The sequence below is a fragment of the Oryctolagus cuniculus genome, chromosome 10 (genome assembly GCF_964237555.1).
Source record: "Oryctolagus cuniculus chromosome 10, mOryCun1.1, whole genome shotgun sequence".
Classification (NCBI taxonomy): Eukaryota; Metazoa; Chordata; class Mammalia; order Lagomorpha; family Leporidae; genus Oryctolagus; species Oryctolagus cuniculus.
This window is the reverse complement of record NC_091441.1, coordinates 9,036,087-9,052,830: the sequence shown is the minus strand read 5'-3', so window position 1 is coordinate 9,052,830 and position 16,744 is coordinate 9,036,087. Positions and strand designations below refer to the sequence as shown.

General features: G+C 42.6%; 1 protein-coding gene across 1 annotated transcript in view; it reads left to right on the top strand.

The window, feature by feature from the left end:
* Positions 1-16,744, top strand: part of DOK6 (docking protein 6) — a 496,981-nt gene that overhangs the window by 360,569 nt on the left and 119,668 nt on the right. The window contains exon 6 of the mRNA XM_008261454.4: positions 15,557-15,695. Coding sequence (XP_008259676.2) covers positions 15,557-15,695 — 139 coding nt within the window. The remainder of the gene's footprint in view (positions 1-15,556; positions 15,696-16,744) is intronic.

Sequence of the window (16,744 nt, the reverse complement as noted above, 5' to 3'; positions counted from 1 at the left end):
GTCCCATAAGTTTTGGTTTGTTGTGCTGTTATCCTTATTTACTTCCAGAAAATTTTTGATTTCTCTTTTAATTTCTTCTATGACCCATTGTTCCTTCAGGAGCATGTTGTTCAGTCTCCAAGTGTTTCCATATTCTCTAGGGATTCCTGAGTTGCTAATTTCCACCTTCATTCTGATGTGGTCTGAGAAGCTGCATGGTATGATTCTAATTCTTTTGAATTTGCTGAGACTTGCTTTATGGCCTAGTATGTGGTCAATCCTAGAGAAGGTTTCATGTACTGCTGAGAAGAATGTAAACTCTTTAGCTGTAGGATTGAAAGTTCTGTATATATCTGTTAGATCCATTTGGGATATAGTGTCGTTTAAATCTACTGTCTTCTTGTTGATCTTCTGTCTCGTTGATCTGTCTATTTCTGAGAGTGGAGTATTGAAGTCCCCCAGTAATATTGTATTGGGATCTAAGTCTCCCTTTAAGTCCCTTAACAAATCTTTTAAATAAACCGGTGCCCTCTAATTAGGTGCATATACATTGATAATTGTTATACATTCCTGTTGAATTGATCCCTTAATCATTATATAGTGCCCCTCTTTGTCTCTCTTAACAGGTTTTGTGGTAAAGTTTATGTTGTCCAATATTAAGATGGCTACGCCTGCACTTTTTTCATTTCTGTTGGCATGGTATATCTTTTTCCAGCCTTTCACTTTCAGTCTGTATGGATCTTTGTTGGAAAGATGTGTTTCTTGTAAGCATCAAATAGATGGGTTTTGTTCCTTAAGCCAATAAGCCAATCGGTACTTTTAACTGGACAGTTCAGGCCATTAATGTTCAATGTGACTAATGATAAGTGGTAACTTTGCCCTACCATTTCCCAAAGATAAGTTCTAATATATGCTTTGAATTCCCTGTGATCTTTTGCTGTGAGGTTTCCTTCCTTTACCTTCTTTCATATTGATGACCCTGTTTCTGTGTGCAACACATCTTTAAGCATCTTTTGCAGGGCTGGACGAGTGGCCACAAATTCTTTCAATTTCTGTTTGCTATGAAAAGTCTTTATTTCACCTTCATTCACAAATGAGAGCTTTGCAGGATATAATATTCTGGGCTGGCAGTTTTTCTCTCTTAGTACCTAGGCTATATCTCGCCATTCCCTCCTAGCTTGTAGGGTTTCTGATGAGAAGTCAGCTGTGAGTCTAATTGAAGATCCTCTGAGAGTAATCTGACGTTTCTCTCTTGCGCATTTTAGGATCTTTTCTTTATGTTCCACTGTGGGGAGTTTAATTACAACATGTTGTGGTGAGGATCTCTTTTGGTCGTGTTTATTAGGGATTCTATGAGCTTCCTATACTAGGATTTCTCTGTCCTTCTCCAAACCTGGGAAATTCTCTGCTAATATCTCACTAAGAAGGCCTTCTAATCCTTTCTCTCTCTCCATGCCTTCAGGAACTCCTAGAACCCGAATGTTGGTTTTTTTTAATAGTATCCTGTAGATTCCCAACAATATTTTTTAGATTTCTAATTTCCTCTTCTTTTCTTTGGTCTGACTGTATCCTTTCCTGTTCTCTGTCTTCTAAGTCCGATATTCTCTCTTCTGCTTCACCCATTCTGTTTTTAAGGCTCTCTAATGTGTTTTTCATTTCATCTATTGAATTCTTCACTTCATTATGATTTCTCGTCACTATCACAGTTTCCTGTTGTACTAGTTGTTTCATTTCATTTTGATTCCTCCTTAATATTTCATTTTCACGAGAGAGATTTTCTATCTTGTCCATTAAGGATTTCTGTAGTTCAAGAATTTGTTTTTGAGAACTTCTTAATGTTCTTATCAATTTTTTGAGATCTGCTTCTTGCATTTCTTCTATCTCATCATCTTCATAATCTTGAACTGGGGTGTCTTTTTCATTTGGGGGCGTCATGGTGACTTCCTTGTTTTTATTACCTCAGTTTTTGCGTTTGTTATTTGGCATAGTGGAGAAATTTGGTTTCTTCACTGTGGTGTTTTTTCTTGTTATACTGTGACTCTAAATTAAGTGGACTGTCTGTTTTTGATGGAGCCTTAGAGGCTTGAGATGGGTGTGGCCTGAGAGCTCTGTTTGGTGTGCCAAAGGTGACACTCCCAGGTTAGGCGTGGTAGATCTCTCTTTCTTTCTTTTTTTGATTCAAAAGGGAAGTAATTCCGCACAGCTGAACGAAGTTGGAGGTAGTTAGCAGGCAAATGATATGCCCACAGGAGCCAAAGATCGGAAGCTCTTTCCCAAGGACCACACAGGGAATCTATTCTGCCCTCAGAGTGGGCTCAAATTCTCCTTCAGTCTCCCACTGGGTTGCCAAAGTTACGGGATTGTAGCATCTCTGGAGAGTACTCATGTGAATTCCGTGAGTTCTCTCCCCCACCGTCTCTTTTTTCACAGTCTCAGTTCAGTAGCACCACAAATTCACTAGGTCCTAATGTCCTGTTAATTCGCCCCACGCAGAGTCAGGTTTTTCTGCTAGGCTCAGGGCCGGTGCAGACCTGAGGTCACCCTGCTTATGACGTATGTCCAAGATGGCACCTACTCTTTGTCTTGCTCATCTTTGAGAGGTGAGCAGAGAGAAACCCGTGTCCGTATCGGTCACTTTTTTTCTCTCTCTCTCTCTGTCTTCTAGTTAGCCTGGTGAACTTTTCCCCCCGGGGTCGTTCCCTCTAGTCTCCTTTTTCCACTTGCCTGCCAGTGTCTCAGGCTATTGAGGTTCAGCTCACCTCGCGTTCCAGCGCTGGTGTGTTGAGTCTGCCGCTGGTGTTCCGAACTGTGGGCTCCCACACTCTCCACGCAGGTCCACTGTGAATCACTCATTCCGGAAGAGTTTCTTCTGCTGTTTCTTCCCCTACTCTTCCTTGGACCTGCAGTATCTCCACTTTTATTAAACTGTCTCTCCGCGGACTATCAGTGTACTCCCTTCCTATTCCGCCATTTTGGTACCTCTATTTCTTTCTTTAAGATTTTGTAATTCTCATCATAGAGATCTTTATCGTCCTTAGTTTATTCCAAGGTATTTGATTGTTTTTGTAGCTATTGTGTATGGGATTGATGTTAGCAGTTCTTTCTCATCCGTGGCATTGCTTGTATATACAAAGGCTGTTGATTTTTGTGCATTGATTTTATATCCTGCCACTTTGCCAAACTCCTCTATGAGTGCCAATAGTCTCTTAGTAGAGTTCTTTGGATCCTCTAAGTAAAGAATCATATCGTCTGCAAAGAGGGATAGTTTGACTTCTTCCTTCCCAATTTGTATTCCTTTAATTTCTTTTTCTTGTCTGATGGCTCTGGCTAAAACTTCCAGAACTATGTTAAATAGCAGTGGTGAGAGTGGGCATCCCTGTCTGGTCCCAGATCTCAGTGGAAATGCTTCCAACTTTTCTCCATTCAATAGGATGCTGGCCATGGGTTTTTCCTAAATTGCTTTGATTGTATTAAGGAATGTTCCTTCCATACCTAGTTTGCTTAGAGTTTTCATCATGAAAGGGTGTAGAATTTTATCAAATGCATTTCTGCATCTGTTGAGATAATCATATGGTTTTTCTTCTGCAGTCTGTTAATGTGGTGTATCACATTGATTGATTTGCAAACATTGAAGCATCCCTGCATACCAGGGATAAATCCCACTTGGTCTGGGTGGATGATCTTTCTGATGTGTTGTTGCATTCTATTGGCGAGAATTTTATTGAGGATTTTTGCATCTATGTTCATCAGGGATATTGATCTATAATTCTCTTTCAATGCTGCATCTTTTTCCAGCTTAGGAATTAAGGTGATGCTGGCTTCATAGAAAGAATTTGGGAGGACTCCCTCTTTTTCGATTGTTCTTAATAGTTTAAGAAGAATTGGAGTTAGTTCTTCTTTAAATGTCTGGTAGAATTCAGCAGTGAATCCATCTGGTCCTGGGCTTTTCTTTGTTGGGAGGGCCTTTAATACTGTTTCAATTTCTGTTTCAGTTATGGGTCTATTTAGGTTTTCTATGTCTTCCTTGTTCAATTTAGGTAGGTTGCATGTGTCCAGGATTCCATCCCTTTCTGATAGATTTTCCTGTTTGCTGGCATACAAGTCCTTGTAGTAATTTCTGATGATTCTTTTTATTTCTGTGGTATCTGTTGTTACGTTTCCTTTTTCATCTCTGATTTTATTGATTTGGGTCTTTTCTCTTCTTTTTTTAGTTAGTTGGGCCAATGGGGTGTCAATTTTGTTTATTTTTTCAAAAAACCAGCTCCTCATTTGGCTGATTTTTTGTAATGTTTTTTTGGATTCAATCCTGTTAATTTCTTCTCTGATTTTAATTATTTCTCTTCTCCTACTAGATTTGGGTCTGGTTTGCTGCAGTTTTTCTAGGTCCTTGAGATGCCTGAAAGCTCATTTATTTGGTGCCTTTCCAATTTCTTGATATAGGCACCTATTGCTATAAACTTGCCTCTCAATAGTGCTTTTGCCGTATCCCATAAGTTTTGATATGTTGTGTTGTTATCCTCATTTGATTTCTCTTTTGATTTCTTGAATGACCCAGTGTTCATTCAGGAGCATGTTGTTCAGTCTCCATGTGTTTGCATACTTTCTGGGGTTTCCTGAGTTGCTAATTTCCAGCTTCATTCCGCTGTGGTCTGAGAAGCTGCATGGTATGTATGATTCTAATTCTTTTAAATTTGCTGAGACTTGCTTTATGGCCTAGTATGTGATCTATCCTAGAGAAGGTTCAATGCACTGCTGAGAAGAATGTAAAGTCTTTAGATGTAGGATTGAAAGTTCTGTAGATATCTGCTAGATCGATTTGGGCAATGGTGTCGATTAAATCTGCTGTTTCCTTGTTGATCTTCTGTCTCGATGATCTGTCTATTTCTGAGAGTGGAGTATTGAAGTCCCCCAGTACTATTGTATTTGAATCTAAGTCTCCCTTTAAGTCCCTTAACATATCTTTTAAATAGACCGGTGCCCTGTAATTAGGTACATATACATTTATAATAGTTACATCTTCCTGTTGAATTGAGCCCTTAATCATTATATAGTGCCCCTCTTTGTCTCTCTTAACAGTTTTTCTATTAAAGTTTAATTTGTCTGATATTAATATGGCTACACCTGCTTTTTTTTTTGGTTTCTGTTGGCATGGAATATCTTTTTCCAACCTTTCACTTTCAGTCTGCTTGCATATTTGTTAGAGAGATGTGTTTCTTGTAGGCAACAAATATTTGGATTTTGTTCCTTAAGCCAATCAGCCAATCGGTGTCTTTTATTTTTCTTTTATTTTTTATTTTCATTTTTTTGACAGAGTGCACACTGAGAGAGAGACAGAAAGAAAGGTCTTCCTTTTTGCCATTGGTTCACCCTCCAATGGCCGCCACGGTCGGCGCACTGCAGCCGGCGCACCGCACTGATCCAATGGCAGGAGCCAGGTACCTATCCTGTTCTCCCATGGGGTGCAGGGCCCAAGTACTTGGGCCATCCTCCACTGCACTCCCTGGCCACAGCAGTGAGCTGGCCTGGAAGAGGGGCAACAGGAACAGAATCTGGTGCCCCGACCAGGACTAGAACCCGGTGTGCCGGCATCGCAAGGCGGAGGATTAGCCTAGTGAGCCATGGTGTCGGCCCAATCAGTGTCTTTTAACTGAAGAGTTAAGTCCATTAACGTTTAATGTGACTATTGATACATAGTGACTTTGCCCTGCCATTTTCCCGGAGATATTTTCTAGTATATGCTTTGAGCTTCCTATGCTCTTCTACTGGTAGGTTTTCTTCCTTAACCTTCTTTCATATTGATGGCCGTGTTTCTGTGTTTCTGAGTGTAGCACATCTTTAAGTATCTTTTGCAGGGCCGGACGAGTGGCCACAAAGTCTTTCAATTTCTGTTTGCTATGAAAGGTCTTTATTTCACCTTCATTCACAAATGAGAGCTTGACAGGATATAATATTGTGGGCTGGCAGTTTTTCTCTCTTGGTACCTGTGCTATGTCTCGCCATTCCGTCATAGCCTGTAGTGTTTCTGATGAGAAGTCAGCTGTGAGTCTAATTGAAGATCCTCTGAGAGTAATCTGACGTTTCTCTCTTGCACATTTTAGGATCTTTTCTTTAGGTTTCACTGTGGTGAGTTTAATTACAACATGTTGTTGTGAGGATCTCTTTTGGTCATGTTTCCTGGGGTTCTATGTGCTTTCTGTACTAGGATGTCTCTGTCCTTCTCCAAACCCAAAAGTTCTCTGCTAGTATCTCACTAAAAAGGCCTTCTAATCCTTTCTCTCTCTCTATGCCTTCAGGAACTCCTAGAACTTGAATGTTGTTTTTTTTTTTTTTTTAATAGTATCCTGGAGATTCCCAACAATATTTTTTAGATTTCTAATTTCCTCTTCTTTTCTTTGGTTTGACTGTATGTTTTCCTGTGCTCTGTCTTCTAAGTCCTGTTGCTCCTCCATGAAGAGAGGGAGCGACATAATGGTGCCGTGACTCGGATAGGAAACCTAGGAGGGAAGAAACGGGAAGAAGTGGGAAAATACCGGAGAGAGAGATTAGCAAAGAGCCTAGGGAAAAGCCGGATGGAAAAGGTGCCGGAAGAAGCTATCGAAAGCCTAGGCATAGACTCGGATACGGACTGTGGGAAAGAAGTTAGGATTTAAAGTGAAAGCAAGAAGAAACTTAGACTCAGATATGGACTGCAGGTTGAAAGTGAAAGTGAAACCTAGAAGAAACTTAGACTCGGATACGGACTGTGGGGAGAAGCCAGGAGAAATGAGAGGGGAATATTGTTGTTGGAAGAAAAGTTAGGGAAACATACCGGGTAGAGAAAAATGTTAGGGAAATTGAAGCCAGGGGGGCAGGCCGAGGCGGAGACGTAAGCTAGCTTGGAATTCTTTAAGTCAGCCCGGGGGGCAAAAGGCGAAAATCTGGAACCAGAGGCAGAGACGTGGGCTGCCAGGTTGGAATCCGTCAGATTAGCCCGGGGAGCAAAGGACGGGAAGCCAGACCGAAAGGCGCAGACGCGTGAGCTATGTTGAATTCGCCAGGTTAGCCCGGGGAACTTAGATTGAATACCAGTGGCGGAAACGTGAGCTATGCTGTGTGACTCGCGGAAGCCGCCGCGTGCAGAGAGAGCGCGCGGGGCGTGAACAGATAGGGAACGTGGGGCTAGTGCGAGGCCGTGGTGCAGGCGCGAATGGGCGCGGAGACCGTGGACTGCGCGCGCAAAGCTGGGAAGCCGCGCAGATGAGAGAAGCGCGGGCTGAAGCGGCGCAGAGCCGGGAAGCCGCCGCGGGGCAAGGCGCGGAGAAGCAGCCTCGGGGCAGGCGCCGGGAAGCCACGGGGATAAGAGAAACAGAAGTATAGAAGTAAAATGAGAGAAATAGGAATGCTGGCAGATAGAAGTAAAATAGGAGAAATAGGAATGCCTGGAGATAGAGAAATAGAGAAAAATGAGGCCTCCCCACAACATGGCAATGAGAGAGCTTGGATTCGGTCTGCCTGATTAGTAAGACGATAAGCACCTGCTGGCGGCTAGCAGCTTACCCGCTGCGGGGCACCGAAGACAGGCGCGTATCAACGCCAGAAAATAAAAAGAAAGGGGGATCTGTGGGGAGCAACCCGGACTAGACTAAGTTACTGGAATTAAGACTTATTCTATGCATCTGCTTTCCCACAATATGGTGCTGAGAAGGGAGAAACAGCTTCTACACAGCTGCCTCCAGTTCAACCAATAAACTGTAGGACCTGCTCCTGATTGGAGGAGAGCAGCGTACTCGGCGTGTGGGTAGCAGAGTTGGGATTGGTGGAAGAGGACTATATAGGAGGAGAGAGACAACATGCACCAGGAACATCTAAGGGGAACATCTATCTGAAGGAACACCTGTGCAGCCCCCTAGAGAGCCGGCCGGCGGTATGCCACTCCCCCGCGCAAGTGGGGAAAGTGGCTAGGGGGAACCGCCCTTCCACGGAGGTGGAAGGGTTGGTAGCCAACCCGGGAAGAACCAGCAGCAAACCCGGGGAGGGCCGAGCAGACAAAAGAACAGCGCAGGGTCCTGTGTCGTTCTTCCACGAAGACGGGGAGCAACAAGTCCGATATTCTCTCTTCTGTTTCGCTGACTCTGTTTTTTAGACTTTCTAATGTGTTTGTCATTTGATCTATTGAGCTCTTCATTTCATTTTGATTTCTCTTCACTATCACACTTTCCTGTTCTACTAGCTTCTGCATTTCATTTTGATTCCTCCTAAAATTTCATTTTCACGAGAGAGATTTTCAATCCTGTCCAATAAGGATTTCTGTAGTTCAAGGATTTGCTTTTGAAAACTTCTAAATGTTCTTATCATAAATTTTTTGAAATCCGTATCTTGCATTTCTTCTATCTCATCATCTTCATAATCTTGGCTTGGGGTGTTTTGTTTATTCGGAGGTGTCATAGTGTCATCGTTGATCTTGTTCCCTTGATTTTTGTGTTTGTTGCTTGGCATTGTTAATTCTTCTTCCCTGACTGTGAGCTTTTTTTTTTTTTTTACTATGTCTGTGTTAAGTGGACTGCCTGCTGTTGGAGGAGCCTTGGAGGCTTGAGATGGGTGTGGCCTGAGAGCTCTGCTTGGTTCTTCCGGGTTACGGGTGTGCAAAGGTGACACCCTCAGGTTATGCGTGGTAAATCTCTCTATATTTACTTATTTATTTTATTTTATTTTATTTTTTATTCAGGGGGTAAGTAATACCACATGGCTGAGCAGAATTGATGGTATTTAGCTTCTGATCTCTGGCTTCTACCCAAAGAGTCTGTGCCCGCTCAGTTTCTCCTGCGGACTCCCACTGGGTTGCCTAGGCTACTGAATTGTAGCCTTAGCTCTCCCCTTTTGTTATGTATTTCCCGAGTGGGGCCTGCTCTTTGTCTCTTGCTGGCCTTTGCAAGGTTGGCGGAAAAGTGAGAAACTTGTTTATACCAGTACCCCCCCCACCTTTTTTTTTTCTTTTCTTTTCCTTCTCTCCTGTAGTCAGTCTGGTGAACTTCCCCGCCTCAAAGCCCGCTTCCCTCTAGATTCTGTCCACCGTTTCCCCGCCAATGTCTCCTGTTACTGAGCTCACCTCCCCTTCCAGCGCCGATGTGTGGACTCGGAGCCCTGGGCGTCCCTGCTCTCCCCGCTGGTGTCTGTGTCACTTCCACTCCCCTTCCCACACTGGCCTTTGCTCAGTTTCTTAGCACAGATCAACGTCTGACCAGAGCTCCTGGAGAGTAACCAATCTTCTCAAAGCTGCTTTTTTTAATAAAGGAAAGTAGGTAGCATTATTAAATGACACTAAAGTACAAACTCTTAATAGAATAAAAGTATTAATTGACTTTAACTGCCCTGCAAAAGAGCTGTGATTTTTTTAATTTTAGTTTTAGTTTTTTCGTTTTAACACAGTCAGTGTAGTTCATAGATACAATTCTAAGAATATAATGATATTCCCTTCCTCCCTCCCTCTGCCTTTCTTTCTCTTTTTAGTTTTTGACAGTATATTTTTTAATTTACATTACAACCAAGGGCTTAATTATCCACCAAATAAAAGTTTAAAAAATAAAACTCAAAGTCTCTGGTTTACCAGAAATATAGACAAGGGCTATAAACAGTAATGAAATGGAAAGATGACCATTTCATTCATAGCATATTTTAAAGTAAATACAGATCATTAAAGAATTTCATTACTTTCTATAATTACACGTTGGATTTTAAATCCTGAATAGAAACAGAATTGGGTGTTCAGGAATTGATTCCCACTCTACTCCACTGTGAGAGTTTAAAATTTCTGTATGGGGCTGGTGCCGTGACAGCGGGTTAAGCACCACCTGCAGTGTCAGCATCCCACATGGGCTCTGGTTCAAGACCCGGCTGCTCCACTTCCAATCCAGCTCTCTGCTATGGCATGGGAAAGCAGTAGAAGATGATCCAAGTGCTTAAGCCCCTGCACTCACGTGGGAAACCTGGAAGAAGCTCCTGTCTCCTGGCTTCAGATAGGCCCAGCTCCGGCCATTGCAGCCATTGGGGGAGGGAGTGAAGCAGTGTATGGAAGACCTCTCTCTCTCTCTCTCTGTCTCTGCCTCTGCCTCTCTGTAACTCTGCATTTCAAATAAATAAATCTTAAAAAAATTTCTGTGCACATGAAGGGTAAATATTTGGTTATCAAATATGCACACAATACTGCAGATGCTACAGTGGGAATGAAATCATACAGCTATGAAATGGACAAATTTGTCAGTGGTCAATTAATTCATCTGTAGCAGAATTTTATCCAGAGATTTACAGAGAATTGTTTTATAGTAGCCATTTTTACTTTGTGAAAGTGAAGTGTCTCTATAATTTTTGTGTTGGTAAATTTCTTTTGCTTCTCACTTGGGAGGATGCCTGGCACTTTGAAGTCACCTCTTCATAAAGAATGAGGCTTGAGGGTTAAGTGCAGGAAAAGGAGGGCATGGTCCAGCAGTCATATGGTCGTGGTGCTTTCTCCAGCTAAATTGCTCTAGTTCACTGTCAGCTGGGGCTGTTTCCCTCCTTGAAGGCAGGAATGAGAGTGGAGCATCTGATGTAAAGTTCAGTTTTTTACAAGGTCTACATCTGCATACTTTTTCATTCTTCCTTATTTATTAGTTTGCAACAGAGACAAGACTAACTGTGCTGTTATTTCAAGTGCTACTGGCAGCAAGCAGTGGTGGAGGATAAAGTTAGGACAGTGTCAGATTCCCCAGGAAAATGGAATTCACAAAACAGCCATGTGGGGAAAAGACGAGGATGCTTAGATTCTTGGTGTAGTAAGATACCTTGATGCTCTACCATGTGCAGCTGTCTCCAGTGGAGGGCCCCAAGACCACTCTCAAGCTCAGTGGTTCTCCGTAAGAACTGTAAAACCCAGGAGATGCTGTTACACACACAGTAGGCTCAGTGCAGTAAGAGTACAGGTAGAGTCAGCATAAGGAGATGGCACACGGGAGGGAGAGCAGGAGAGGCCAGCACTGCTGCGGTTCCATGGGGACACTTAACCCTCCCGGCAGTGGTGACTGCCAGCACATGCGAGGTGCTGTCAATCAAGGGAACTTCCCCATACTTTGGGGCCCAGGGTTTTTATTCGGGCCCTCCCTGTAGGCACGCAGCACCTCCAAGTCCCACCTCAGTGCCTCAGACTCCACCCTCCGTCCGCGTAGAGGCAGGCACTTAGTCTAAGTCACATTGTTGGGATCAAGTTTTCTGGTCAAATCCTGCAGCGTGGCCCACAGCCTCAGTCCTACAGAGAGAGACTGAAGGTTTCAAAGGCTGGGAAGAGGTGTTCCAGATGCTGGCTGGGGGCCCTTCCCGCAAACAGGGCTTTCCTTGCCTGGTGCAGGGTTAGAGGAACCTGGGCTCAACTGAATTCCCTTGCCTGCCTATGATCACATGTGTTACTTTATTAAGTTTTTTTTTTTTTTTTTAAGGGGGAAAAAATCTAGGACAAAATCTTGTAGCTTCAGTTTCCCAGAAGAGGAGCCAACAGGTAACACATTTCCCCATTGACTGTCCGGTTACCTTCTTCATGGCTCCATACCGCCCCCTGGTGGCAGATCAGTGGTTGTCTCCCTCCAACATCTGGAACGCCTTGGGGTAATGGACCATGACATTTTCCACTCCTGATTTGTAGTGCCTACTTGAAACATAGGTGGTAAATCTATATGACGGGCCGTGTCATAGTGATCGAAGTTTGTGCTATGACAGTCTTTTGAACCCTATACTGTTAAAGTTCCCCTTATATCAAAGTGTCAAAAAAAAAAAAAAAAGGAAATAAGTATGTCAGTCCTTCTCATCTCCTAGAATTTTTATGAGTCTCTAGGCTGTTCTTCAGAGTGGAGCAGGACCTCAGAGATTATATTCTTCAACAGTTTATTCTACTGTTTAAGTTGTTAATCTCTAATTTATTTGAGAGGCAGGCAGACATAGATATACAGAAATATAGACAGAAACTCAGAGAAGGAGGGAGGAAGAAGAGGTAGTGGGAATGGAAGAGAGAGAGAGAGAGAGAGAGAGAGAGAGAGAGAGAGAGAGAGGTCCCAATCCAGGGGCTCACTTCCCAAAGGCCCTCCTGGCACCAAGAATTTAGTTCATGTCCCCCATGTGGGTGGCAAGGACAAAACCACTTAAGCCATAACCTGCTGCCTGCTAGAATGTGTGTTGTGAGCACAGGCAGGATCTGAACCCAAACACTGATAAGGGATACAGGCGTCCCAACCAGCATTAAGCAAATATATTAATATTGCACAAGTATATTGTTAAGTCTGAAGAAAAACATTTGTTACTGTCTGTAAATATCAACAGAATTCTAGTTTGGAGGCAGAGCAAACATACATCCTCTATGTTATCACTTTTTCACAAAATAAATGCAATTGAAGAATGTGGCAAGAAAGACTTAAGTGAAATTGCTCCTTTGTATTAGCTCTTCCCAAATTAAGGGAAGGATTCTTGTGGTTATTTACCCCTGTTTGTCTTATTTCACCCTTTCTAGCCTTTGATTTCATATTTCACAGTCTTTTAAAAGCTGCATAAATATGACTTCTAGTTTGTCCTCATTTGGGTTCCATGTGTCATCTCTCACTCCCTTTACTGAAATGGTTCCCTCAGGTTTGCGACTCACAAACCACCCTGCACACATGAGCCACACGGAGCCTTGAGATTCAACTGTCAGGGACAACCTCCCAGTGACACAGGTGCAGCTCCTCCGCTGTGGACCATTCCTTGAAGAGCCATCAAAAGCAGCTACACCTGTGTTTCCACTTGTCATCTTCCCTGGCATTGACTTAGGACCACAGAACATTCTAGACAGATAAGAAAAAGCCTGCATAGCTGTTCCCTAGCAGCCCCCAAAGAACCTTTTAAACCACAACCAGAGAAACCTCCACTTTTTATCCCAACCTGGCTGACAAAGTCATCAGCGTGAGCCCATGGTGCTGACGACGTTTGACCTTCAGTTTGGCTCAGGTACAGACACTGAAGAAGGAGCACCTTCTGCTTAAGATGTCAATGCTTTCTGTGTGATATTTTTAAAATGTGTTGTTTCTTGATTAAAGGATAAAGTTTATAGTTTTTATATCAGAAACTGAAAACAAAAACAAAAAAAAAACTCTTGTAAGCGTTCAAAGTGCCCTTGGGCAGCTGTCAGCCCCAGGAAATGGACAAGCCCTGGCACCTCACACGCAGGGACAAAGCATGAAGTAGCATTTGCGTGTTCGTTATCTCATTTCCCAAGGCTAGCAGCCAGTGCGGTTCCCAACGAGGAGCCCTTGCAACGTAGCAATGGCGCCGCCGCTGCTGCTGCTGGATTTCCTTGCTCCTCCGACTCAACAAAGCAAGCTCATTTGTTTCACTTTGTGAAAACTCTTCATTTTCCCCCCAGATTTCCATTTCACGCTGTGTGAATTTTATTAAGATCTCTCTCACAGAAGCTAAGTGCTGGCTCGATGAGGCCCTACGGGATCCCAGTTGCAGCCTCTGTAATGTCTGGAGCCTCATGAGACTTTTTCTACTGAAAACTCCTTTGAGACCAATAAGGAAGAATCCAGAATCTTTCTGGTGTTTGAAGAAATAGTGTGGCCTCATGAATATGCTAATATTACAACCTGCGAACCTTTTGAGGTTAGACCTTGAAAGCCAGCAACCTAACAATTATGATCCAGTATCTAAGTATTGATATCAAATTGATTTTGAATGGTTCTTTCTTTCTGAAGGCATTCAATTATTTTTAAAAGCTGGTTTAAATAAATGATAGTTAAAAATAAGTTTTTTAGGGCAGGCTTTTGGCACAGTGATTAATAGATCACTTTGGGCAACAGGATTCCTCAGTGGAGTTCTTGGGTTCATTTCCTGACTCCGCTTCAATTCTATCTTCCTGCTAATGAGCACCCTGGGAGGCAGCAGGTGATGACCCAACCTCTTGAGTCCCTGCCACCCACATAAAATATCTGAATATTGCGTTTGGGATGTGAACTAGCAGATGGATGATCTCTGGTTCTCTCTCTCTCTCCCTCTTCCCCCCTTCCTCCGCCTCCCTCCCCCTCCCTCCCCACCCTTGTTTTTCAAATAAATAAAAATAAATTATCCAAAATTAAAAATATATTTTTCATTTCAGGATAAATCCTTGTTAATAAAATTTGTCTATAATCCTTTTGTCTAACAACTTGTTAGTGGATTTTTTACAATAAAATTACTTCATAAAAAGATAATAATTAAGTAATTAAAATAGTTTGCATACTGATTTTCCTCTTGGATTTACATAATAAAAATTTTAATACTGTTTGTTGCATAGTAGTTGCTGTGCAGTAGTCATCTGAAATACTGTATCATAATAGTGTAACAGGGGGCCAGCGCTGTGGCATAGCCAGTAAAGCCACCTCCTGCAGTGCCAGCATTCCATGTGGGCACCGGTTCAAGTCCTGACTGCTCCACTTCAATCCAGCTTTCTGCTATGGCCTGGGAAAGCAGTAGAAGACGGCCTGAGTCCTTGGCCCCTGAACCCGTGTGGGAGACCTGGAAGAAGCTCCTGGCTCCTGGCTTCGGATTGTTACAGTTCCGGCCGTTGTGACCAATTGGGGAGTGAACCAACAGATGGACGATCTCTCTCTCTCTCTCTCTCTCTCTCTCTCTCTCTGCCTCTCCTTCTCTCTCTGTGTAACTCTGACTTTCAAATAAATAAATAAATCTTTTTTAAAAATAGTGTAACAGTCTGTATCATAATAGCAGATGAAAATGGTATTAATCCAGCCTTTTCGCTATAGTGGATATTTAGATTAGTTGCAAACTTTATGATAAAAATGGTGAACATTTTGACCACTTAATAAGCAACACTGTATGTATTTGTTGCATCAACTCTTTTAACGTTCAGAACAACCTAACAACTTGGTCTTATCATCACTGCTGTTTTAGTAATGTGAGAAGGAATTCTAGGCAGGTTGGACAGCTTGCCCAGGGGTACATGTGGTAAGTGCAAGAGTCAAAGTTCAGGCCGAAAATTCTCATAGTCAAATAGAGTCTCCATTATACTGCGCTAGACTATACTTTATACCAAGATTTACTTAAGAATTCCGAGAATTAAATGAAATATTTGGCTTATGAATGCAAATCCATAAAGTTAAAAAATGTGTAAAACTAAAAATGCATTCTCTTTGATTCCAATAAGTATAAATTACAGATTTATCCTGAACTCTTTACATTTCAAGAGAGGTTGAGTCACATGTGCTATTGCTCTTGTATCACAAACATGAAAATCCTTAAACCACTCTGAGTAGTTGTTTCTATTTTTAAAATATTGGTAAGGTACACAGTATCACTTTTACCTGTTCCTTAAACTGTCTTGAATGCCTCACCTGTAATGATCCAGATGTGCATGGATTTCCACCTCTGTTGCATTTTTGTGCGCCATTTGCCCCGAGTCGGTTGTGTGGTCCAAGACCAATCTGCCTCACTAACTCCTGTGGAATTCGAGGAGGAGGGAACCCAAGGGCGAGGGCGTCTTTTACGTGGAAAACTGTTCCGCACTTCAGCACGTGAAGACCCATCTCTTTCCCTGTCTCTGTTCTCACAGAATGTGTGACACGGGAGAAGGACTATTCACGTTTCAAACACGGGAAGGAGAAATGATCTATCAGAAGGTCCATTCTGCGACACTGGCCATAGCTGAGCAGCATGAAAGATTAATGTTGGAAGTGGAGCAGAAGGCCCGGGTAAGGCTGCCTCCGTGGTACCCTAACAGCTTGGGAATGAAGGTCACTGAGGTCCAGTGTGCAGCGTGTATATGTGGGTCCTTCCGTGTCAGCACCTCGGTGTCCACCCCTCCCCTGGCCCAGAAGGCCCACCCCAGTTACCCTACCTCCACGCCCAACCTCTTGTCCCTGTAATACCTACTCAGTATGTCACAAAAGCTGTTATCTGTGGCCACTGTGAGCCCTGCACTCCCTGTATCTATCTATGTATGAGGGCTTCCCTTGGTTACCCAGAGAAGAGTGGAGTGTGTAGAAAATGAAATAAGAAGCAATTTTGTGCGCATATTTCCACCCACAGTTGAACATTTGGAGATTCCACTGTGCACCCAAAATAACCAGGAAAATTAAGCTACTACCAAAAAGAATCCTGCCTTTATTTTAATCTCTGTGTTTATCCTAGGTGCTCTGACATTCCTAACTCTTTATTTCCATTTCAGAGCCAATAGTACAATGTTTAGCAACAGAATAATTTGTTTGATGTTCTGTCCTGGGACTGTACAAGAGTACTCAAGTCAAGCCAAGAAATAATTTGGTAAAGACTGAACTAACGAATTTTACTACTAGCTGAAAAAAACGATAAACTTTACTACTAACTTGTTTGAATGCAAACAATGGAAAGGTGATTGCTATCATCTTAACAGATGAATATTCCCTCTTTCTTCAAGATTTACAGATGCGTTACAGTCCCCATCTGAATGAGTAGTGGTGCTTGGGGAAATGCCCACCATTCTCCTTGGGAAGCATCAGTATGTCTATGGCAGTTCTGGATGATAGAGTTTTATATTGAGTATTACATTAGTTTCAATGTTTAAAATTTTACATACTATTTTGAAGTAGAAAAGAAAATGTCTTTGAACAAAAGCAAGGTTGCTCTTAGTGCATACTCGTAATCCAGTTCTAGTTTTTTCACTGCTACATTATACGGGTCTATCTTTGCATCTAGGATGTGGCTGAAGAGCCTCCCTAACACTGTTGGTGGACAAGAGAAAGTCAGGCTTATCCGGGACACT